Below are 25,031 nucleotides of genomic sequence, written 5' to 3' on the forward strand. Positions count from 1 at the left end.
CCATGTACAATTCAATGCATCAACTGACAAATAAGAACATCAAACACCCTCGAGACCAACTTCATTTCAATGTGTCTATTAAAAGCTTTAGGGACCACGCTTGACAGGCCCCCTGCACAATTGCATAGTTGTCAATTAGATTTTGTTGCTCTCCCTAATGCTGTACGAGAAGTGCAAGTAAGGATAGTGAATTTGTTTAAAATCATTTAAAAACAGGTCATAATAAACTGGTCATATATCCCCTTAAGGGTGTACGTCAGAGATACTTGCTTTGTTTCAACCGTAAGCCAAGTTGTGCAGGGATCTTGTCAGCAGCCACATAATAGTACTATGGAGTCTTGATAACAGGAATTAATATGTTGGAAAAATACTGTTTTCTGAAGATCTTGCCTAAAACTTATGAACATGTAAAGGAACAAATCAGCATAACTTAAAACCATTACAACGTGTGGTCAAGCAAAAATAGTCTTTATTCAAATTTAATGGAAACAGGGGCCACTGTACTTTGCAAGATGGGGAAAAATAAAAAAATATAAAACAAGGATATTGTCACAATACCAGAATGTGGAACTCTACTCCCCCCTCCCTTCCTATGGTTTACTGTAGGTATCTATTTTTCTTGACTGTGCTATTAACAAACTCTGCAAGTCCAAAATATGAAACAAAAGTAATATGAAATTTAAGACTCTGCACTTTTCACTAAATGGCGTACATCAAAGGGCATCAATTTAAGGGCAAATTGTTGAAGTTACCATACCTACCTAGGAGTCATCATTCCAATCTTAGAAGCCCATCGAAAAGCAGTGCTCATTCTCTATGGCTATTCTGGAAATCCAGGAAGATGATCTGATGAGACTCTCAGTATCATTTTCCAGAATGTGCGACAGAGAGGGAGCACTGGACTGAACACTTAAGACACACCATTGTGGGGCGGGGTTTTAAAAATGTACAGCAGTGACATGTGTTCTACTCCAATCACTTGTGCTACAACTACCAAACATGTACAAAAGACTTCTCATAGAGCTCTAAGTGTGGTTGCAGCAAGTTTAGGATCTGGACCGAGACCTTGATCTAGATTGGGAATGCGATCTAGAGGCAGACCGCGATCTAGACTTGGATTGGGATCTTGGCTTTGAAACAGATTTGGATCTGGAGCGAGATTTTGATCTGACATTTTGTTTAGAATTGGAATTTGACCTGGACCGGGATTTACAGCGGGTGTCCATTTCCTCACCCTCACTTTTTGCTTCCTTTGTGTCTGGTTCTGCTTTTATATGCTCTTTTTCCTTGGACTGAGATCTGGACCTGGATCTAGACCTGGATCTAGACCGTTCTTGGTCTTCTCTCTTTTTCTTCTTGCTGCTAGACTTGCTGTCATGTTTACTCCGCCTCTTGCTTTTCTCACTTCTGCTGCGACTCCTGCTCCTGCTCCTACTGGCCTCTCTGCTCCTCTTCCTACCTTTCCTCTTGTCCTTACTTTTGCTACGGCTCCTGCTCCTACTCCCCTCTTTGCTCCTACTTCTCGCCTTGCTGACACTCTTCTCTCTCTCTTTACTTCTACTGCCCCTCACACTGCCCCTCTCCTCCTCTTCTGCTTTCTCTTTACTGCCACTCCTACTCCTGCTTTTACTCTTACTCTTTTCCTTGCTGGGACTTCTACTTTTTGCTCGGTCATCATCATCAACATCGTCATTATTCTGCACCACATCCTCTGGCTTGTCTTTACTTTTACTTCGGGATTTCTCTGCACTTCTGCTGCGGCTCCTGCTTTTATCATCTTTACTCGGACTCCTGCTTTTTGCTTTTTGGCTTCGACTTTTGCTTCGGCTGCGACTCTTGCTTCTGGAATGGGATCTTGACCTAAGAAGCAAAACCAAAAGTAGCAAAGAATTCTTATATAAATCTTCATGAGTTATCGGCAGGAATGAAATTTAGCCTCTGTGATTTTGTTACTCAAACAGAAGCTTGCAAGTCTTACCCTGTTGAAATAATTGAACTTGTATCAGTTTCCGCTCATATGTTCACTATGTTCCCTCCTTGCACATTTCCCTGCGAGACATTCAGTGTTTGTTCACATTTTAAGAACTTCCTATACTGTACTGTAACCAGAATCTGACTTATGTGTTGTAGCACTTAAATGAGTATTATTGCTACAGAAACAAATCACACAAGCTGTTAATAAATGAAACCCACAGGAAGGGGACAGAAATAGAACAGTAAGGGATCAGTATCTAGATTTTAAAGCTAACGAGGGTAATAATGGGATCTGGAATTCAAGAAAAAAATCAAAGCAAAAATCACTGCAAATTAGGGATCTATAATGATTAGATTTCACAGCTATGTACGCAAGATTTGTTCATGTTGACATCGGTTAAAACCACTTAATCAGTATCCTCTGAAGTATTTTGAAAATTATGTAACTTTGAGTTTGCTCTACCTGGATCGTGATCTGCTCTTTGAATGACTGCTTTTACTACTGCCACTACGACTCCTGCTTTTACGTGAGTGTCTGCTTCGAGAGCGGGACCTGAAAGAAAGAAAAAAATCATTGTTGTAGCTATAAGTCTTTACATATTTTTAGGAGACTCCTGAAACACGGCATAGCAAATGGGTGGGGGGAGGGAGGTTGCTGGGTTCTTTTTGTTTTTGTTTTGATTAAGTATAAATACCTCAGGTTTGTCTTCCCTTCACCCATGCACAATAATTCCGTGTGTCTGATCCTGGCTTGTGGCAAACTACAGGACCATGGAAAGCTGCCTTATATCAGGGAAGAGATCAATAGATGCAGCGGCTCTCCAGCTTCAGATAGGGGTAGAAAAAGCTCCTGAAACCCCTATCCAGAGATGTCAAGGATTCTGCTATTCTGCTACTGAGCTATGGCTCTACCCAGGTTTCACTCTGGCTTCAAACTGTGATTTGTAAGGCATGAACACAGTTTGCTGGCTTGAATGAAATTACTAACTTTGGCTGTGCCTCAAACCAAGATCAGAGGTGGAGATTAGTAATGAGTAAACCTAAACTCTCATCTGTTTGATCATGGTTGGAATTAAGTTTAAAGCACCCCTCTATTTCCATCACCCAACAAGAGAACTTCACAGTTCTGCAACTCACCACAGATCCTTCAAGGTTAACAAAGAAAGGGTGCAACACATTAATTTCCAGCAGCTCTAACAAACGTTTGCTCTGCCAAGGAGTGTTGTGAACAGACTTACCTCGAATGAGTCCGACTTCTAGAGTAGGAGCGGCGGCGCCTGGACCCAGGCCTGTCTTCCACTAGCCTTATCTTCCTACCATTTACTTCTGTCCCATCCAGCTTTTCAAGGGCTCTTTTCATGTCAGAATAGGATTTGAACTCAATCACACCTTCATTCTTTCTACCTTTGTGTGCGTCAGCATACGTCACTTCACCTGCCTGACGCATATAATCCTGGAAGACAGAACATTGCCTGTGAATATACCTATGCTTTCAAGCTGATTCTGTCTGTTATCATCCCCCCCTAGGTCAGAGCTTTCAAAGCTGTGTGTCGTGACATGTTAATGTGTCGGCTGAAGTGTGTAGGTGTCGTGCAAAGGCTCCCTGCACTCCTCCCAGGGCTGCAAAGGGTTTAGTTTAACCTCCGGTTTGCAAGTAAAACAGAATTACTGTGTCGTGAAAAGATGCATGTCTAAAAAGTGTGTCACCAACATGAAAAGTCTGGAAAGCTCTGCCCTAGATGCTGCAACTGAAAAGCACACTAGACTGCATTTCTTTTACAAAGTGTGAATGTGAGAATGTTCAGCTTATTGATGTCCTCTTGATTCCCTCTCAGATGGACAGATGAAAAAGCCAAGAAAATGGCTGCAAACTACACCAAGCCTCACCTCTGGTCTAAAACACAAGGAGCACTGTGGTCTATTACCAGAGGCAATTCTAACCTCAGACATTCTGTTTGAAGATGATACTGTTGGGCTGGCAAAGGAGGAACAATACTGTCCAATTACTGGTAAAAATGGCCAGAAAGGATAAAGCAGATAGTGTAATTCAACAGGGACTATCCTGCTTGGATATTATTGCATCTGCTCAAGCAATTCAACCAAGACTTCATAGACTGCATGCATAGCAGACTTTTCAGCCTTCCTTTTCTCTGCACACATCCTTCTGCATCTCAGTTTGCATTATGGGGTCTATCACCCTTAATCTCCTCAAAGTGGCCGCAGTACTATTTTAGCCCACTGCCTTCCAAGGGAAGCAGGCCTGTCATGACAGTAAACCACATGAGCCAGGAAACCAGAGGAAAGCCCCCCCCCCCCAATTCCCTGCAAGCTGGCTGTTTGGGAAGGTTTTCAAAATGCATAGCAACACGTGAGTTTAGGTACAAAACCTTGTATTACTTCAGAAGCATCTTATCTGCATTTATGCACGAGGGTCTTTTTTTTTCCTTTTTACAATCAAGCAGTCTATATAACTTTCATGAAACAACTAAATGAAATAAAACATCTGAAATAGTAAAATATTCAGTGTGCATAATAACTGCACAGGCTGAAACCCTCATGCTCAAGGAGCTTATCACTTTTACTGTTCTCTGTTGTGCTTTGTACACTGCAGTAAGAGTTAACACAATGTCAGTTATTCTGAGCAGGTGGTGGTATTCAGCTAAGCATAGATCCATTGAAATTAATTATCTTAGTAATGTTCACAAATTTCAGTGAGTTTACTCTGAGTAAAGCATAACTGAATACCACCCAGGGTTTCCATGAAAAATGAAAAATATATTTGCGTAGACCACAGGCCAAAAGCAAGGCTTAAAAAGAGAAGCACAATTTATGTTTTCAAACCTTTATCAGCACTAGCAGAGGCACAGAGATGGCATACCTTCAAATCCTGCCAACTGCAACGACTTGACAGATTTTCAACGATCAATCTGTATTCAGTACGGGTCGGAGGACCGTACTTATCTCTTCCACTTCTTCTATAACCATATCCACCTTTAGAGGTGATAAGCAGATGGAATACTTCAGGTAAGGTAGTGGAGCCAGGTGGTTAATCTATACCCCCAAAGAAAATAAAAACTAGTCTACCCAACAGCCAGTAAATACATTTAGTTCCCCCCTCCCATTAGCCTAAACTACATTCTCAGTGTTAAAATTTTTATGTTATGAGAGTCAGACATTTAAAAAGGTCTATATACATTATGTCTAGAACATTAGCATATAATTAAAAGACTGTATATTTTATATTTACTATTAAAATTAAACATGCAACTAAGTTTAAGTTAATAAAAAATAATAATGTTTTTGAAAAAAAAAAAACCAAATCACTATAGTCAGTTACTAATGTTACTTACATTGATTTAAAGCTTTCTGAATATATAACATGAATAAAGGTTTCAGGCACCTATTTCAGTTTAATCACATCTGTCTCTAACCCTTGGGGTCCTCACCACCCACGTCTAATGGGAAAAGGTTGCGGTCGTCACATGGCTTCCTTTTTGGGTCAGCCAAGGGCCACAAAGGTCAAAGAGCCACTCATGGAAAGGCAACCCAGGGTCAGCAAATGGAACAGGCAGTCATCTTAGCCTCAAAGGACTCTTAATTGAAACATTGAGGTCTTTGTTAAGTCTATGTTAAACAATCACATTACAAATATATTCATATATTTACAAAATAAAATAATGAAAATTAAGGTTCATTTAGTTAATTACAGTTTAAAAAGTTGAATATATTAATATCTAAATGTCAGGGGTTCAGAAGGAGAGACACAGGAGGGGGAGCAAATGGAGAGTGAGGAGGAGGAGTACGAGGGGGGCGCAGGCAGTGACAGTGGCCAGAGTTATTCCACAAGCCTCTCTAGCGAATCGGAGGACTCACAGAAGGGAGCGCCGGTGGCCAGAGCAAGGGAGATTCCAAGGGAGAAACCTCAAGAGGGAGGGGCCAGCGGGGAGTCTCTGAACAGCAGCTGGAGATCAGGGCCAGCGTCTCCACCAGAGCGCAGTGGGGAGGGGGAGTCCCAGGAGTCGGGACCAGTGTCCTCACCACCAGAGGGAGGAGAGGAGTCAGGTTTGGCAACACCCACATCAGGAAGCGGGGAAACGGTCAGAAGGAAAGTCACCGGCTGGGCGCGCGCGCCAAGTTCAAATGTACAGGAGCGCGGCACAGCGGGGAGCCCGGGAAGGGAGCCAGGTCCTAAAGCCCGCCGGAGGGAGGGGCAAGACTCAGGAGGCTCCGCGTCAGAGGAGTCCAGGAAGGAGGGAACCCCAGAGGGCAGAAGGACCCAACGCAGGAAAGAGCAGCGCAAGAGGTGGAGCCAGGCTAGAATCTTAAACTGGTGTGGGTGGAGCAGTGAGTCAGAGGGGACTTAGCCGGTCTAGCGTTAAGACGTGGGCCTGCGCGCCCAGAGCTTGGAAATGGAAACTAAACTTCAATAAAGACTTTTGTATATAATATCCACTGGGCGTTGGTCCTCTGTGAGCTGGGACCTAGCGGCAGTCCTGACAGTAAGTCCCCTCTCCATTTTCACCAATTTTGCAACCTCGTGGAGTGCGGGAAAGCAGCGAGGGGTGAAGATTGGTGCTTCGCGAGCTCACGAAAAACAGGGAAATGACTACCGAAGAGAGGATAGCGAGTTTGCAAAACGCAGTGACGCAGTTGACTGCAGAAATTGCGGCTTCCAGAAAGAAAGAACAGGAAGCAGCTGCTGCCTGCCAGGATCTGCGAACCAGGTTAGAAGTGCTAAGTACACAGAGGCTCCCAGCCACCAGACCAGAAGGGATTGGGCTGGGAAACAGAGGAGGGAGCCTGGTATCTCACTTCAATGGGGACCTGCAGGAGTATCCTAACTTCAGAGCAGATGTGATTTATACATTGCAGCTGCTTGACAAAGACTTTAAAAATGAGGGAGAGAAAGTGGGATTTATTATTTCGCATTTGCGGGGGGAGGCAAAATCGTGGCTGCGCAATCTATGGAGAGACAAGGATCCAGCCCTCCAAAATGCGGCTGCCTTCATTAAAGTGATGGATGCGTGTTTTTTATCTGAGATTGATGTGGATATCGCTAGGAGGGAGATTCACGGACTAAGACAAGGTAAAGCCACTGTGAGGCAATATCATGCACGTTTTTTCGGATTGGTGAATGTACTAGCCTGGGAGAAAGAATCGCCTGCCGTCAGAGACCTGTTCTGGGAGGGGTTGAGCGGAGCTGTGAAAGATGAGATCGCAAGGGGGGGAAGACCCCAAACCACCAAGGAAGTGGTGGAACGGGCACTCTCCATTGGGGTTCGGTTGGAAGGACGCCCTTGGGGCAGGGAGGAAGGGCATTTGGGACGCACGCCAGCGAAAGGACTGCCTCCCTTCCCCAAGGAGGCGGCGCGCGCTCGATCCATGCCTCCGCTGGGAGGGGGAGAGGAGCCGATGGAGATAGGTGGTGCTAAGGCTCACTCCACAGTCGGAGCCCTAACTCCGGGAGCAGTCAAGATGAAGCCTCCTAGAGGAACCAGGAAGTGCTACATCTGCGACAGTGCTCAGCATATGGCAAAAGAGTGTCCCCAGCGGTTTCACAAGCATACTGCAGCCGCAGCGACAGTAACAGACGCAATTCAGCAGAGGGAGTCGCAGCAGGAAAACTCCACTGTCTGGCTGGAGATGGCATCTCTGGGGACCAGCCAGACAAGTCAGTGAAGCAATCCCCAGGGATCTTACAGCCCACCGACCCCCTCCCACCCAAACCAGTAGTGCAGCTCACCGCATCCCTTCAGCTCCCCAATGGGCTACTGGTGGAAATTCCCATCACCGTAGACTCGGGGAGCAATGCAGATTTTATAGACATGCAGTTCCTCCAGCAACATGGCATAGCCCTTCTGCCAGCGGCGGTACCTCTGAAAGTCGTCACAGTGGACGGCAGGGAGCTACTGGGAGGGCAAGTGCTACAGCAGACGCCGCCAATGGTGATGCGCATTGGAAACCACCGTGAGGTCATCAGCTTCAACGTCACCCGCCTGTCAGACACGCCCATAGTGTTGGGAATGAGTTGGCTGGATAGGCACAGCCCAGCATTAGCTTGGTACCAGCGGCAACTGACCTTCGGCTCCTCTTACTGCGCAGAACACTGCATCCTGGCGGACTTGGAAGATGAGGGGCACGAGGATGGACCACAGCTGAACTTGGGCATGTTGCAAGCGGTGCCTAACAAATACAAGGAGTTTTTGGAGGTCTTCTGCGAGAAAGAGGCGGATAAGCTGCCACCCCACAGACCCTACGACTGCAAGATCGACCTCCTGCCCGGGGCGACGCTCCCGACGGGGAAACTGTACTCCATGTCTGAGGATGAATTGCAAGAGCTCAGGGAGTTCATAGATCACAACCTGAAGCGGGGATTCATCCGGGAGTCCAAGGCGGCAGGAGGCAGTCCCGTGTTCTTTGTAAAGAAGCGGGACACGCCCCAAAAGAGGCTGGTCGTTGATTTCCGCTTCTTGAACCTCAAGACCAAGCCCTCAGCATTCCCTATGCCCAAGATCGATGACCTGCTGGCGACGGTGAGGAAGGGTCGCATCTTTACCAAGTTGGATCTGCGCGGAGCGTACAATCTCATTCGCGTACGGGAAGGCGACGAGTGGAAAACAACCATGTTTACGCCGCTGGGCACTTATGAATACAGAGTTATGCCTTTTGGATTAAAAAATGGTTCCCACTGCTTTCAAGCCTTCATGCATCATGTCTTGGCGGGTCTCCTCTACAAGAAGTGCGTCTGCTTCCTGGATGACATCCTAATCTTCTCGGAATCGCCGGAGGCTCACGAGAGAGATGTTAGGGAAGTTCTGCAGAGGCTGCGGGAGCACAGGCTGTACGCCAAGCTGGAGAAGTGCCAGTTCGACAAGACGGAGGTGGATTTCTTGGGCTACAAACTGTCCGACAAGGGACTGGCTATGGACGGTGCCAAGGTACGTGCAGTACTGGATTGGAAGAGCCCACGCAATAGGAAGGAAGTACAGAGGTTTGTCGGTTTTGCCAACTTTTATCGCAAGTTCATCAAGGGTTTCGCCATGCAGACAGCGGCCATCACCGACACCCTCAGTTCCAAGAAGAAGAGGTTCATCTGGACGGAGCAGGCAGAGCAGTCCTTTCAGAAGCTCAAGCAGCTCTTCGCTTCCGAAGAGAACCTACTGCACGTAAATCCCAGCAGGCCCATGAGAGTGGAGACGGACGCCTCAGACAGGGCCGTGGGAGCCGTTCTGTTGCAGCAAGACCACCAGGGGGACTGGAGGCCGTGCGCTTTCTACTCCAGAAAACTCAGCAAAGCGGAGCAGAACTACACCATTTGGGACAGGGAGTTGCTGGCCATACATGCAGCCTTCAAGGCGTGGCGGCACTTCCTCGTCGGAGCCAAGCACACGGTGCAGGTCCGCACAGACCATAAGAACTTGGAGTACTGGCGCACGGCGAGGTTCCTGAACCAGCGACACATCCGCTGGGCGGAGTTCTTTGCAGATTTCGACTTCAGAATTGAGTACATCCCAGGAAACAGCAACGTCTTGGCGGACGCGCTGTCCAGAAAACCGCAGTATCTGGAGGCAGAGGCACCGGCGGCGGCCAAGCACATTTTCACACCACAGGCGTGGGCATGCGCGTCAGCCACGGTGGACCTGGACGCGGTGCGCCGCGCGCTGCGAACAGACTCGTTCGCCCGAGCCAAGATGGAGGAGGTGTGCAGTGGCAAGGCGAGGGGAGACGAATTCCAAGTGCGAGACGGCCTGCTCCTACGCAAGGGAGTCCTCTACGTACCAGGAGACAGCCTCCGCGCGAAGGTCCTGCAACAGCTGCACGACGCGCCCAGCGCGGGGCACTTCGGCAAGGAGAAGACGGTGGACTTAGTAGCCAGAGACTTTTGGTGGCCTAAGATGCGGGGGGATGTCGCGGACTATGTCAATAGGTGCGACACCTGCCAAAGGGCTAAGCCTGTGCACCAGCCGCCGGCGGGCCTGTTGGAACCGCTACAGACACCGTTCGTACCGTGGGAGAGGGTAGCCCTGGACTTTGTCACAGATCTACCCAGCTCAAGGGGCAAGACGGCAGTGCTCGTGGTAGTGGACCTGTTCACCAAGATGGCCCACTTCATTCCGTGCGCGAAGGTGGCCACGGCCGAGCAGACCGCTAAGATGTTCATAGACCACGTGTTCAAGGTGCACGGCCTACCACGGTCTATTTTGTCCGACCGGGGGCGCCAGTTCATCTCCAACTTCTGGCAAAAGCTGATGGGATTCCTGAACGTCAAGGTCAGCCTGGCGTCGGCGAGACACCCGCAAACTAACGGGCAGGCGGAAAGGGTCAACGCCATCATGCAGCAGTACCTGAGATGCTACGCGAACCAGCAGCCATCGACCTGGGTGGACTATCTACCGTTGGCCGAGTTTGCCTACAACAACACGAAGCACGGGTCCACGGGGGTGACCCCATTTTTTGCCAACTACGGGAGGCATCCCAGAACCTTCCCGGGTCTGGACACAGTGCGGGAGGGGGAGCCACAGGGAGCAGAGGAAGTGGCAGCGGAGTTGCAGGAGATCCACGAGCAGCTCAGGAGGCAGTTAGAGTTGGCAAAACAGGCTTACAAAGTGCAGGCAGATCGACACAGGAGGGTTGGGGAGGACATCCAGGTGGGAGACTGGGTCTGGTTGGCAGCACAAGCAGTTCCAGCCAGATCGTTAGCCAAGAAGAAACTAGGGCACAAGCAGCTAGGGCCTTACCAAGTAGAGGCGCAGATCAACCCAGTGGCCTTCCGGTTGACACTCCCGGAGGGTTCCAGAATGCACCCGGTCTTTCATAGATCAGTGCTCACGCCCTACAGAGAGCCCCACAGGTTTCAAGCACCGGGGAAGGCGCCAGACCCGCTCAGAGAAGCGCCCAAAAAAGGGGGGTCGCCGAAAGGGGAGCCACTTAATGAAGCCACTGAGATTTTAGACTCAAGGTGGGGGGAGGACGGGATTGAATATCTTCTCGCCACGGAGGACACCCCGGCCAGCGCCAACAGGTGGGTGCCGGATTACGCAGTGGAAGAGCAGTTGCTCAAGGAAGAATTCCACACACTTTTCCCGCACAAGCCTATGCCGGCGGGCTTTTTCGAGGATTGTTTGTTCACACCCACACTCTCGGCCAGCACTTTCAGGGGTTTCTCGTCAGCTGAGGACTCGGCTCCGGGAGGCAGCTCTCCGGAGGGATCACTTTCAGGTTTTAGCACGGGGGGATCTTATTGGTGGGAGGACCAACCCGAGGTGGGCTGGCGCAGAGACATGCCGAAGGGGCCCTGGGAGGTGGACCCCCATCAAACAACAGGGGGAGGAGGGCTCTTGGGGGATTTGGGGTCGAGCGCAGATTTCGAGCACACCGCGCAGGAGATGGAAGCGGAGGAGGTCGTCGTCGACGAGCCCATGGGGGACTTCCCGGACTTATCTCGATGGTTGCAAGCCTCAGGGGACGAGCTGTATCCTGGAATCACCCCTACAACAATGGAGCACCCGGAACCCGCACCGGAAGAGGGGGAGGGGGGAAGGGGGGGCTTCGAGGGGGGGATGGATGTCAGGGGTTCAGAAGGAGAGACACAGGAGGGGGAGCAAATGGAGAGTGAGGAGGAGGAGTACGAGGGGGGCGCAGGCAGTGACAGTGGCCAGAGTTATTCCACAAGCCTCTCTAGCGAATCGGAGGACTCACAGAAGGGAGCGCCGGTGGCCAGAGCAAGGGAGATTCCAAGGGAGAAACCTCAAGAGGGAGGGGCCAGCGGGGAGTCTCTGAACAGCAGCTGGAGATCAGGGCCAGCGTCTCCACCAGAGCGCAGTGGGGAGGGGGAGTCCCAGGAGTCGGGACCAGTGTCCTCACCACCAGAGGGAGGAGAGGAGTCAGGTTTGGCAACACCCACATCAGGAAGCGGGGAAACGGTCAGAAGGAAAGTCACCGGCTGGGCGCGCGCGCCAAGTTCAAATGTACAGGAGCGCGGCACAGCGGGGAGCCCGGGAAGGGAGCCAGGTCCTAAAGCCCGCCGGAGGGAGGGGCAAGACTCAGGAGGCTCCGCGTCAGAGGAGTCCAGGAAGGAGGGAACCCCAGAGGGCAGAAGGACCCAACGCAGGAAAGAGCAGCGCAAGAGGTGGAGCCAGGCTAGAATCTTAAACTGGTGTGGGTGGAGCAGTGAGTCAGAGGGGACTTAGCCGGTCTAGCGTTAAGACGTGGGCCTGCGCGCCCAGAGCTTGGAAATGGAAACTAAACTTCAATAAAGACTTTTGTATATAATATCCACTGGGCGTTGGTCCTCTGTGAGCTGGGACCTAGCGGCAGTCCTGACACTAAATAATATTACTTTAATAAAATCTACAGTAATCAAACTTTACATTTTAAATTAAAAAAATACTGTTTTTAAATGCTGTGTTTTAAATAGAATAAAAGGCACCAATACAACGGTATGTTAGTGCTTACTGCGTCCAGAACCGTAACTGCTGTCGCGGCGAGGGCCCCGGGCATGCTCAACAATTACACGTTCCCCACATAGATCTTTGCCATTTAGCTCATAAACAGCGTCATCAGCATCACGCACATCATCAAACTCAACAAAGCCATACCTAAGGGGAGACAAAAACAGATCCAGCATCAACCACGTCAAGAGTTACCTTCACAATTCTGGCCAACAGTGGCATGGGCAGCATGGGATCTATGCAGTATGGGAGCTGTTGACAAGCATCTCTCTCCAAGTGTAGCCTTAGAAGTTCAATGGTGACAACAAAAGTATGGCATAAGAATAGCTGTCAAGTCTTACCATAGGGCAAAAGAGGCTGATATACCTCAAGAAAAGCTTTGTCGCAAATATTAGAAAACGATGCCTGCCTGCCATAACAGCACTCAAAAGTGTGTTATTCCTATCTCTTCATGACTTTATTATTCATCGCCAGTTATTTGAAGTATATTGTAAATATAGGCATACATGTATATGGGTGCTCCCCCATTTTCAAATTTGAGCAGGCATCAGTTTAAGATAAAGCGACTATTGATCATTGCCAATTTTACCACTTGACTATACAGTGGTACCTCGCAAGACAAATGCCTCGTAAGACGAAAAACTCGCAAGACGAAAGAGTTTTTCGTTTTTTGAGTTGCTTCGCAAGACGAATTTCCCTATGGGCTTGCTTCGCAAGATGAAAACATTCAGTGCATTCCTATGGGAATCCGTGCTTTGCAAGATGAAAAATTCGCAAGACGAAAAAACTCGCAGAACGAATTAATTTTGTCTTGCGAGATACCACTGTACCTTTTAACATCAGGAAATTCAAGGCCTCCTCTACTGGCTATCAAAACACCAAGATTAGTGTTAGCAGTTCTATGTGGTTTGCTTCACCATACACTTCATGGTTTTCTTTCCAAAGGCAACATTCCCAAAAGGAATAGAATTTTAAGGAGAAAAACCACATTAACTGTAGTAATCCTTTCTAACCAGGAAAAAGGGTATTGTTTGTACTGTTCCAGATATTTTTTTTATTTTTGTGCTGGTAATCTTTTTGCTATTGTAATCTCTTATTGTTGAAAATCTGGAAGAAACCACATTCCTAAGTGTTTTATTCAAGTAACATTCCATTGTAGACCTCTGAATTTTACATATTCCTCTTGCAAATCAGGAGGGATATTGATACTGAATTATTCAGATGGAGAAGTGTTTCTATCCAGATTGCTGCTTGCATATAGTGAGGTTTTAAATTATTTCATGCCGATGAAAACAAAACACTTACTACTACAATGACCTCATTCAGCAAGATTTTTAGGAAGTGAAAATTGTAAGATTTCCCCTCAAAGTCTAAGCATCAACAATTTCAGTGAACAAGCAACTTCTAATAATGCTTGCTAGACATAATTAAGAGAACAGAAATGAAATGCTCAATGGCCTCCAGAGATGAACAAGGAAAAAACCAGAAGCAGCAAGTTTACAAGTTATTGTCCAAATGTGTAAACAACAGCAGGTTTAGCATCCATCTCTAGTGTGAGAGTGTGGGTACAGAAGATGAACACATGCTTTGGTTTTGCAGGAAAGTTCAGCTCATTGCCAATGCCAAGAAAATATAGGGCAAACACTTTTCACAATATGCACACTATCTCATTATACAAGAAAATGATTTTCAGTCCATACAACGAGCCTTTTAGGCCTTTGCACAGATGGAATGCACTACATTTTCCAGGATGATATCACAGTTCTTCCTCTGAGGAAGCCTGTTGGGTCAAGTGCAAAAAGAGTTGCATCCCCATTCCAAGTGTGAACACCAGTGGCCTCTCCTGGAAGCTTTAGAAGTGGTGAAGTCCAGGAACTTTATTCTTATCTATAAACCACCACTTTGTGCTGTACATAAATTATTTAAAAACACAGACCCTTGCCTGCCGGCTTACAATCTATACAGATAATAGAGGGGAAAAGGAGGGAAGAGGAGAAAACACAAACCCAGGAGGCAATTTTCTTAAACATAGTTAAGGGCTATAATGATCAGATGGAATTACCACTGCAAGAGGCAGTTCTAACTAGGGAGGAGCCAAATGACGGTTGGTTTTTATCATTTAGTGACTTGCATGTCACATCTGTATATCGCTCTTCTGCTGAAGAGCTCAAAGTGCCTTCACTCAGTTTATCCTCAAAACAACCTTGTGAGGTTAGTGAAGCAGAGAAGAGTGCCCAACTGTAACGCTCACAGTTCTCTGTTGTGGAATGAGAGACAGAAGGGTTATTACTCTGAATTCTAATCAATATGGGCAACCTTTCACTATTTTAGCAATTAAAAATACTAGTGTACCCAACTGACAACATGAACAAAAAAACACAAGTTACCCAAGCCCCTGATTGGGAGGATAATGTCAGGTGTCTGTCACTAATTGGACAGAATTAAGTCCTTGTCAAAAAAAGTTCCTCTCAGTCTGTTAGTTGTATGACCCATATTACCTCTTCCTCTAATTTCTGATTTCTTACTTGCCATTATCTTCACTTTGTGAGATCTAGGCCAGTTTCACGGTTCTCAGAGGAGCCTATGTTCACACAAATGTAAAGACAGTAGTACTAATCAAAATAAATGGGACTAGGATCAGGGATTCACAATATCACTCACCACACTTGTCATGGTAAGTGCTTGGGAAACTTCTGATGTAGTTGCAGAAATGTGGTCCCCACTCACTCTGCAGCTCCAATGTTTGGAGGAAACCTAGGATTTGTTTTTGCTCTGTGCTTTTTAGGAATAGATTACAGGGCAAGTGCAAAGAAAAAACAAGAACATGTGATTGTCCTTGACCTTGGACTGACTTTCAAAGGTATGGGTGAGATCAGGAACTAGACCCTATTCATTGAGAGAGGAGAATGGTTCTGTTGACTAACAAATTTTGCTTGATGAATCTGTAGACTTCTGGATAGGTACAGTATTTTAGACTGGCCCACTTTGAACATCATATTAAACCATAGGTTAGCATGACAAAAACAAGCTATAATGATCCTCAGACTCATGTGCCCTTTGCTCCTCTTCTGGTATGAATGTGATAAGTTATGAAGCTTTCACTTCCACCATAGATTAAGAGCAACTTGTCAGGTTTTCCGAACCAACAAGATTAAGCATAGTTTGGTTTATCTATGGTTTGTTTGAAACAGACGAACTTCAAACCATGGGTTTTGAAGCTGGCTTGTTTAAACAAACCTGAATTAAAATTAACCAAAGTTTAGTGTTCAGATGATATGCTGAACTGTGGCTAACTGAAATCAGAAGTGAAAACTTGTGCTCTGTTCCTAAAAGCTGTTTCAGGGTAGAGGGGGAGTATGCATATCTCATTTTCTAACACTGTGCAAGCCTAAGCCTCATTGCAGCTTGCACTTGTCACACTTAGTGTGACATCAGATTACAGCCTCTGTAGTATAGTATTCCAGCTTCACATTACAGCTTAATTTACCCCAAACTTAAAACAATGAATTTAAAATCTCCTGCAAACTAAGCACCTATGATCAGCATTAATTCTGGATAAACTAAAAAATGAAGAACTGAAAAATAAGGTATCTTACAACTTGCAGTTAATTTGTAATTGTTTGCTAAGCATTAATGTAAAGGATGGCAGCCCCAACAAATAAAACTAACGCAGTTATTCTGAGGAAAAGCACAATACAGTATTGTTCTACACCTGAAAATTGTTCTTGTTATTCCAACAACATACCTGCTACATAAAATAATAAAAAAATGTATAAAACTGTGATTTTAGATCCAGGGCATATTAACTGTGGTCTGTTGAAAGATTTTTAGATAGCTATATGAAATAGCATATATAAAGAGAGAAAGGCAGATAACTCCAGAATTCTAAAGTAAAGGTGGGATCAGGTTAAAATTACTGCATTTAGCAATGATAACATGGTGCTCAAAACCTGGAGCTCATCTTTTACTTCCAGCACTGAGACAGGATTTTTTGTGCCAATATAAGAATGAGTTTAGCCCAGCAGAATGCCAAAGACAGAGAACAGAAGAAAGAGAATGTGAGCTTGTGAAACAGATAGCTATATTATAGCAATATTTTTTTTTTTAAAAAAATATTTATTAAAAATTTTAAATACAAATGCAAAAATAATAAACAATATAACATATATCATAACATAGTTTCATAGCTTCTTTGGACTCCCTCACGTCTCCCGCTCCCACTTACATCATTGTAGATTTTTACCAGCAATTTATCATCTTGTTTGCGTTCTTATGTCCCGCTCTTTTAAATATAATATAATAATTCTCCAAAGGATTTATATTTTCCTCAATCTCACTTATCATCCTAATTCCATCTAATTTAGTGGTGCTCAATTATTTATGATTATATTATAGCAATATAGGGGGCTTAGGAAGTTTACATGTTACCAGATCAACAAAATTATCCTTAAGACACCAATCAGCCCTCCATATGAGAGGAGGGTTTTTTGGGGGAGGAGGAAGAGGGCATGAGGGCAAGGCAGAAGGCTTCTGAAGTCCAGATCTTCTGCCAAGAGCATGCCTATGAAAACACCTTTATGTGTGGTGCAAAGGCTCTGGAAGCTAAGCCACTTGTTTACAGATGCACTGCCCATCAATCTCTGAAAATGGGAAAGAGTTTTGTGAGGGGAATGAATTGTATGGGTTAGCAGCATATCTACAGATGTCAACCATCCACATTCTATCCCCAAGCATGCCAGAAATCAACACCAGGATACCATTTACAAGTGTAACTTACATGTTACATACTTTTTGTTCCAGAGGAGAATCAATCCATAAACTTCCTAGAATGACAATTTGCTGTCTGCCCATATATAATGAACTGCTACAGAATGAATTACAGACTCATCATTCTTAAAGCTCAAAGTACACATTACTTTCCCTGGCAGTGAGTCACAGAACTAGTTTTTCAGTGCCTAAACTCTTTGCTGAGAAACCTCCACTGTTCAACAAATTATTAGGAACAGAAGAATTGCCTTGCTGGATCAGATCAACACCTGTCAAGTCTAGCATTCTGCTTTCAACGGCTGCCAGTCAAAGCGGTGTTCAAAGATTATGTGGATGTTTTTAACACAGAAGCTATCATGACTATTAATACTGGCTACCCCTGAATTTGGGTGATCCCTAATGGCACTGTGCACCATATAAGTCTTTCTGCACTGTAGTTTTTGAACAAGTTTTCCATCATGACTCTCAGATATTCAACAGTACAGTTCCAAAGTATGAAGTTCTGTATGTTTCAGCCAATTTAGATCCATCAATGCACCTTTTGCTTTTTGAAACTAATTTTATTAATTTGGAAGGGTTTTTTTGGAGCTTATCAATGACCACATTTGGATACTGCAAGGATGGGGAACCTGTGGCCTTCCCAGATGCTGATAGATTACAGTTCCTGCCATCCCTGACCACTGACCATGCTGACCACAGGATCTACAACACACTGGCTTAATAAGCTGAGTTCTGAAGGAGCCTTATGGCCATACACAAACCTCCTTCATCACAGTGAGCAAACAAGGCATTAAGTTTCCCATGACTGGCTACCTCACAGTTTACCTCACAGAAAATTTATGACGGATCATCAGGGCAGAAGCTTTTTTTTATTATTCTGTGTCAGGGCAGGAGTAATTTCCAATTCTGTCAGTTGTCAGTCACATGTATGAATAACAATACACTTAATTAAGGAAGAACTCTCCCTCCCCAACCCAGGTAATACTTATACCATACTACAAAGCTGATGTTCATGCAAGTACTTTAATGTTTTCAGACGAAATGTGCATACACGGAATATACTGAATGCCCATATGATGCCATATTCACAAGGCCTGTAGAAACTGCATTTCTTGCATATGTAGCACATGGAGACTTATCAGAAAACCTGGTATGCACACATCCCAGGATACCCATTATGGCGTGGGAAACAATCTCTAAATCAATAAGCTATGAGGGCCAATCTCTTCCTTTGCCTATTTCAAGCAAGGAAATCTGTACTCTCTGCATCACTGTGCAAGAGTTCCAGCATGTTAACTTTACAGCAGAAACATTTCAGATGCATCATTCTTTCCACAATGCAGCATTAAAAAGTGTTCTAAGGCTGTGCCCTCCTGCACACTTACATGGTAATGAACCCCAATTAGCACAGTGGTACAGCTATTATTTTTCTACCTAAGTAAATACACCTAGAACTTTGTTGTTAAGCACAGCAGACTCTCTCTGTCTCTCTCTCTCTCTCACACACACACACACACACACACACACACACAGTGAGTCCCAATGAATTTCATGGAGCTTATTCCCAAGTAAGCACATATAAGTGTCAATCTCAAGACGTAGGCTGCAATCCTAAACACACTTACTGTGCAAGGACTAATAGTGGGACTTCTAAGAAAACATGTATAGGACTATGCTGCTTTACAGGTGCAAAAACCCTAACACCACGGAAAGCCATCTAATTAGATTTTAATTTGATTTTAACCTGGTTTTAGGAGGTAATTTAATTATTGTTTGATTTTATACCAATGCTATATATATGATGTTAGCTGCCCTGAGCCCGACTTTGGCTGGGGAGGGCGGGATATAAATAAAAGATGATGATGATGATTTCAAATTCAAACTTAGCACTGAACTTTTTGTGTTAAAGGAAGGCAGGACCAGAGCACCAGAGCAGAGAAAATGCTTTGCAAGTACAGTATAAGGTCTCAGGTTCATTCTCCAGCATCTTTAGACAGGGCTCAGGGAGACCCCTCTAGGAAATCCTGGACAGCTGCTGACAGCCAGTGTGGAGGCTGCACTGCTACTAGGATGTGCTGAAATTTTCAACTTCCATTTTCCCCAAAAGTGAGTGATAAAAAGTTGTAACATAACATGGAAATTCAAAAGATGTTTTGGTTAGATTAATATATAGTTTTGCTTGGTAAGTAAAATGTGTTAAACTGCATAGAAATCATTAAAAATGATTGCTAAGTACTTGCCGTTATATTTTTTATTATCATTTTTATTTATGAATTAATCTTTAGAACTACCTACTTTTCAGAAGGTAAAATTAAAATTCTTTGGTTTTCCAAAAGCACTTTACAGTCGTACCTTGATTGTCAAACGGAATCCACTCCGAAAGTCCATTCGACTTCCGAAAATGTTTGACGACCAAGGCATGGCTTCTAATTGGCTGCAGGAGCTTCCTGCACTCAATCAGAAGCCTCATAAGCCGCATTGGACGTTCGGCTTCCAAAAAACGTTTGCAAACCAGAGCACTCACTTCTGGGTTTGCGGCGTTTGGGAGCCAAAACATTTGAGTCACAAGGCGTTCGAGATCCAAGGTACGACTGTATGTGCTTCATCACACATAGACTTACCAGCTAAATGCTGTCCACCCACAAAAAAAGGATAGCAGATTTGAATTCCTTGCACCCAGAAATATATTTCCCAAGACCCCTCAGTGAAGGAATTAGCAAAATGGTCTGAGACACATTATATGGGGGACTCCCTATAAAAGGTAAAGGGACCCCTGACCATTAGGTCCGGTCGTGGCCAACTCTGGGGTTGCGGCGCTCATCTCGCTTTATTGGCCGAGGCAGCCATGCGTACAGCTTCTGGGTCATGTGGCCAGCATGACTAAGCCGCTTCTGGCGAACCAGAGAAGCACACGGAAACGCCGTTTACTTTCCCGCCGGAGCGATACCTATTTATTTACTTGCACTTTGACGTGCTTTTGAACTGCTTTGTTGTTTAGTCGTTTACTCATGTCCGACTCTTCGTGACCCCATGAACCAGAGCACGCCAGGCACTCCTGTTCGAACTGCTAGTTGCGGCCAAATTTGGGGAAGGGTCTGTTATGGAGCACACACTTTGCATGGATAAGGTCCTAGGTCCAAGCACCCCTGCCCTCACAGCATCATAAGAGCTGAGAGGGGTCCCTAGGGTCATCTAGTCCAACCCCCCTGCAAAGCAGGAATCTCAGCTAAAGCATCCATGACAGAGGGCCACCCAACCTCTGCTTGAAAACCTCCAATGAAGGAAAGCCCACCACCACCTTTCGAGGAAGTCCGTCCCCCTGCCGAACAGCTCTCAACTGTCAGAAGAGCTCAAGTGGGAGAATTCCCGCCTGAAACCCTGGACAGCTGCCGTCAGTCACGGTACTGAGCTAGGCCGGGGTCGGTGGCGGCGGCTTCCTTACGCTCCTGCAGCGAAGTTCATTTTAAGAGGAAGGCCTTCGGCCCCCTCACCTCTCCGGTAGGGCAGAAGGGGCAGCGGGGCGCCAGACTGAGGGAGAAGCAGCTGCTGCTCCCACCACAAGGAAGGCCTAAAAACTGGAGCCGAGGGAGAAGCCCCTCTGCTCTGCCAATTCTGAAGGGTCCCGGGGGCAGCCACGGCGAGGAAGAGGAGGAGGAGGGCGGGCGAGCAAGAAGCGCGCGCGGGAAAGGACGGGGAAAGGGCGCGCATGCGCTCTGAGGCCCCGGCCGCGCTGACAGGAAGAAACGAGGGGTCCCGGGGACTAGGCCCGGCGGCGGCGGCGACGCCTTACCCGTTCTTGAGATCCACCTCGAGGATCTTCCCGTAGCCCTTGAAGAACCGCTCCACATCCCGCTCCCGGGCCTGGTAGCTGAGCCGCCCGATGTAGACCCGCGGCATCTCCCTTGCCGACAGCCTCGCGAGGGCCTGGCGCCGCGCACGACGGCGGACGCGGCCTCAGCGACAGCTTCGACCTGCGGAGCTCAGCGCTGAACGGGAAGGGGGGGGGAGGGAAGAGAGAGAGAGAAAGAGAGAGAGAGAAGGCGGGGGAGGGGCGGCAGGCGGCAGCGGACTTTTTTTTTTCTTTCCCTCCTCTCCCTCGCCGGCGTAAGCACACACGCAACGCAAGGGCGTGCGCGCTGACGTAGGCGCGTCAGGTGACGCCGCGGGGCGGGCGGGCCCGAGAAGCGTTCGCTGCGGCGCTTTTCGAAGTTCGCTCGCCTCTCGGAATGGGCGGCGGCTCTTAAAGGGGACGCTCGGAGATGACGGGGGGGGGGAGGCGCTTGTCTTAACAGGCAGACATTCGGCAGGTGCGGTTCGCTCCCTCCGATCGCTTAGAGACAGAGTTTCACCAGTATAATGGCTTGATGAGCCGGGTCTGTATCCCGCGTTAGTAATACCCTAGAGCTGACCCACTGAAATTAATGGACGTGGCTGACTTAGGTCCATTAATTTCAGTGGGTCTGTTCGGGAGCTGAAGGCAATCCATGTGCTTTCATTATATGCGTGGCAGCAGGCATAAATCCACCGGGCGCAGCTATATTTATTCATTTTTAATGCAGCTAACGGATGCTAACGTTGCTGAGCACTAAGCCCCACTGAGTTCAAAAGTACTTGCTTGCTAATAAGCATGTTGAAGATTACAATATAACCGCGTGATCATATGCATTTATTCATCTACACAATAGGGTGTCATATGCTAATTAATTAAAGAGCAGAAGTTACTGCTGGAGTAACTCCCACATCGAGGGTGCAGTGAATTCTGTTTTGCTGTATTTATGTAGATTTTCCTTTTTTAAGAAAATGCTTTTATGTCTTATCTGTGTATTTCAGTCAATACAATAAATAAATACCACTGTAAGTTGCTCCAAGGTATTTGATGTAGTAAGCGACCAATTTTTATTATATATACTCCACCCATCTGCCTGGGTTTCCCCAGCCACTCTGGATGGCTTACAGGATATCTAAACCGTAATGAAAGCATATAATGATTAAATAAATGTGTTTAAGTTTGCAGACTAAATTTCCCTTTTGTCACTAGGCAGAAGATCCGGCACACCATAACGCTCACAGACATGACAGCTTGTGACATCAGAAACCTGTGTTTGCATTTAAGGCATCAAAATGTTACATGGTACTTCACTTCAAGAAGTGATCTGCCAGATTGTAGTGAATGAAATCACTCGCTGACAGTTCCCTCTTGATTATATTAAGACCAATCTATATCATAGAAACATTTTTTTAAAAACCCTGCCATATATAGAATCCAACCCTTGGTCCATTTAGCTCAGTGTTGTCAACACTGACTGGTCGTAGCTCTCTGGGGTTTCAGACATTCCCAGCCCTACCTGGAAATGCCAGGCGTTGGACCTGGGATTTTATGCTTGGAAAGCAGATGCTGTACCACTGAGCTATGACTCTTCCCTAGATATATTCACCACATTTTCTGCAAGAAGGAATTCAATGGAGGTTATATCCATGCACCTCAAAACTGTATCTTGGGAGATTTTATGGACTCCAGAAATTGGGTACTAACCGTGCACATGTGTACTCCGAAGAAAATCTTTGTATCTGATGGGATTTATTCCCAGTAAGTGTGTCTCCACCATACCCACTTGGTGTGCTTTGTGAGCTGCTAGTGGCGGGTGGAAAATCTTGCTAGTCACTCTTGAGTACTAGATTAGACTGATCTTGGTCTGCTTGTGCCTCCAGATGTTGGATTCAGGCTCCCATTAGCTCCACCCAGAACAGGCAGTGGACAAGGATAATGAGAGTTGAAGTCCAGAAAAATCTGGAGGCCAACACATTGGCTACCTCTGCAGTAAAGCAGTTACTCTATTCTTAGAGAATTGCCCTTAATAACACAAACTGTACCTCCGCAGATGTAGAGGCCTTCAGTTTTTTGCCGTTTATTTATTGCACTTTCCCCTGATTTACCGTGCTCACGGACAATGATCCACATTAGTGGACAGCACCATAATAAAAGGCAACCAGAAGGCCTCTTAAAAGCGGGCAGCGCCGTAATAAAAACATCAGAAGACCTCTAAATCAACAACAGGACTTTGCTCGTTCACCCAGTGAAGAGAGTTTAGGAGTTTCTGAATCATTGCATTGCTTTGTAGAAAGTGTAGATGTTCTGTAATGGTTTAGAGAAGAAACAAGGGCTGTAAAGTTAGTATTTTATTGACAACAAATTCAGGATGCATGAAATATTGTTATGTGTTTGGGGGTTTAGTCTGGATGGAACCCAATGTCTCCTTCCAGACCTGCGATCCTATATCTGTGAGGGTAGAATGTATAACAAGACAATAAAATAGTAATCGTAATAATCATAGAGAGCTTGAATAGCATAAAATAAATTCCATAGTAGAATACAAGATTGGCAGAAATACGAAACATACCAGATTTCAAGAATGTTGCCAGATAAACTCATATTTAGTGGGAATGTGCCAAGCCTGAGATTGTTTGGTCATATAAATCACAAACAGCCCCCAAGCAGAGGCAACAATTCTTTATCTGTTGGTTGCTGCTCATCTAGTGATCTCAAGGGTGGAAGGATGCGACTTGTTACTCTAGGGATCTATGGTTTTAAAAAGTCATGTTCATTGCCATTTTTAAAAAGCTGACTCCTAAGAAATGTGCCACTAGGGGTGATGCAGAACCCTCTGATTTAGAGCAATAAATCTTAGGTTGCATCCAGTTTTACAACTTCCTGCTCCTCACACATCTTGAATCTATCTTTTGAGAACAAGGGAAAAGCATGGCTTCTTTCTTTCTCCAACCAGATAGTTAGGAGTATAGAACTCTTTCCTTTCAAGAATGAACTTCCTTGAATGATCACAAGCTTGCTTATTTTACACCAAGGCTCAGTGTAAATACCTTTCAACTAAAGGTGTGTACTATGCAAGGATTCCACTTAACTCAACTTAATTTCTGCTGCTGCTGCAAATAAATGCTGTGTGCAAACAGATTTGCTGGAGTTCTTTTGAAAGAAAGCTGTCCTCCCTGTAATCACACTTAAGGTGGAAAAGATACAGTGCATGTGTTCTTTTACTCTTATTACCAGGGGGCTTGAGAACATATAATCTAACATCTCCTGAAACTATTTCCAGGCTAGTCTTTGAAGGGACTAACATTTTTAGCAATGAGCAGGTGGCAATTTTTTTGTAAAAATGTCTCAAACCAGCTATGATTGCTAGTTCTCAGTGTGCTATTCTCTAGAATAAGTTTTAACAAGGTTTTGATCTTCTGTTTTGTAGTAAGTGTTAATAATATTAACATTTCCTTGGCACACGTGATCTGTTGGGAGTGATTCCGAATTTCTAATGCCCATATTAAAGTAAAGCCTAGAGGGGAACTTGGAACACTTACTCTGCTCAAAGCACTGGTCAGTAGCATCCAGTCAAGTTCTTTGGATGTTCATTTGTTACAACATGTATATTCTGCCTTTCCTTCCAAGGAAGTCAAAGCGATTTACATTGTTCTCCCCTCCCAATTTTATCTTCACAACAACACAGTAAGTTAGGTCGCCTGCGAGCTTCATGGCTGCGTAGAGATTTGAACCCTGGTCTCCTAAGTCATAGTCTGGCATTCTAACCAACTACTCCAGATTAGCTTTCCCTAATTACTCAGTGTGGCTAAGAGAATACTACTTTTTATTTTCTCCTCTTATTCAACGCACAAATAGGAAGAAAAGGCAAACAAAATCTAACACACCTATCTAGTCTTCCAAGTCTTTACATTAGGGCTGGGCAATTTTTGGTCCTCCAGCCGTTACTGCACTACATTTCCCATTATCTCTGACCATTGGCCAATGGGACTTGGAGTCCAAAATCATCTGGA

At 45.7% G+C, this 25,031-nt stretch overlaps 1 protein-coding gene across 2 annotated transcripts; it reads right to left on the bottom strand.

Moving 5' to 3' along the window:
- Nucleotides 1-452: 452 nt before the first annotated feature.
- On the bottom strand, nt 453-21,343 carry SRSF4 (serine and arginine rich splicing factor 4). Of its 2 annotated transcripts, XM_083750855.1 has the most exons (6): nt 20,983-21,343; nt 12,430-12,572; nt 4,853-4,965; nt 3,213-3,427; nt 2,438-2,527; nt 453-1,860 (listed from the first exon to the last, which is right to left on the bottom strand). In XM_083750855.1, the coding sequence occupies exons 1-6, from the start codon at nt 21,087-21,089 to the stop codon at nt 1,047-1,049; spliced, it is 1,482 nt and encodes a 493-aa protein (XP_083606981.1). In that variant the 5' UTR covers nt 21,090-21,343; the 3' UTR covers nt 453-1,046. The 2 variants fall into 2 exon arrangements, with proteins under 2 accessions (XP_083606981.1, XP_083606982.1); XM_083750856.1 differs by lacking the exon at nt 12,430-12,572 and having other exon boundaries at nt 20,983-21,316.
- Between the last annotated feature and the right edge of the window lie 3,688 nt (nt 21,344-25,031).

The sequence above is a fragment of the Podarcis gaigeae genome (genome assembly GCF_964106915.1).
Source record: "Podarcis gaigeae genome assembly, chromosome: 8".
Taxonomy (NCBI): Eukaryota; Metazoa; Chordata; class Lepidosauria; order Squamata; family Lacertidae; genus Podarcis; species Podarcis gaigeae.

Coding starts and splice junctions, on each gene's coding strand:
- SRSF4 (XM_083750855.1), bottom strand. CDS start 21,089: ATGCCGCGGGTCTACATCGGGCGGCTCAGCTACCAGGCCCGGGAGCGG. Junction 3,428..4,852: donor GCAGTTGGCAGGATTTGAAG/GTATGCCATCTC, acceptor TCTGTCTTCCAG/GATTATATGCGTCAGGCAGG. Junction 1,861..2,437: donor AAGAGCAGATCACGATCCAG/GTAGAGCAAACT, acceptor TTTGCTTCTTAG/GTCAAGATCCCATTCCAGAA.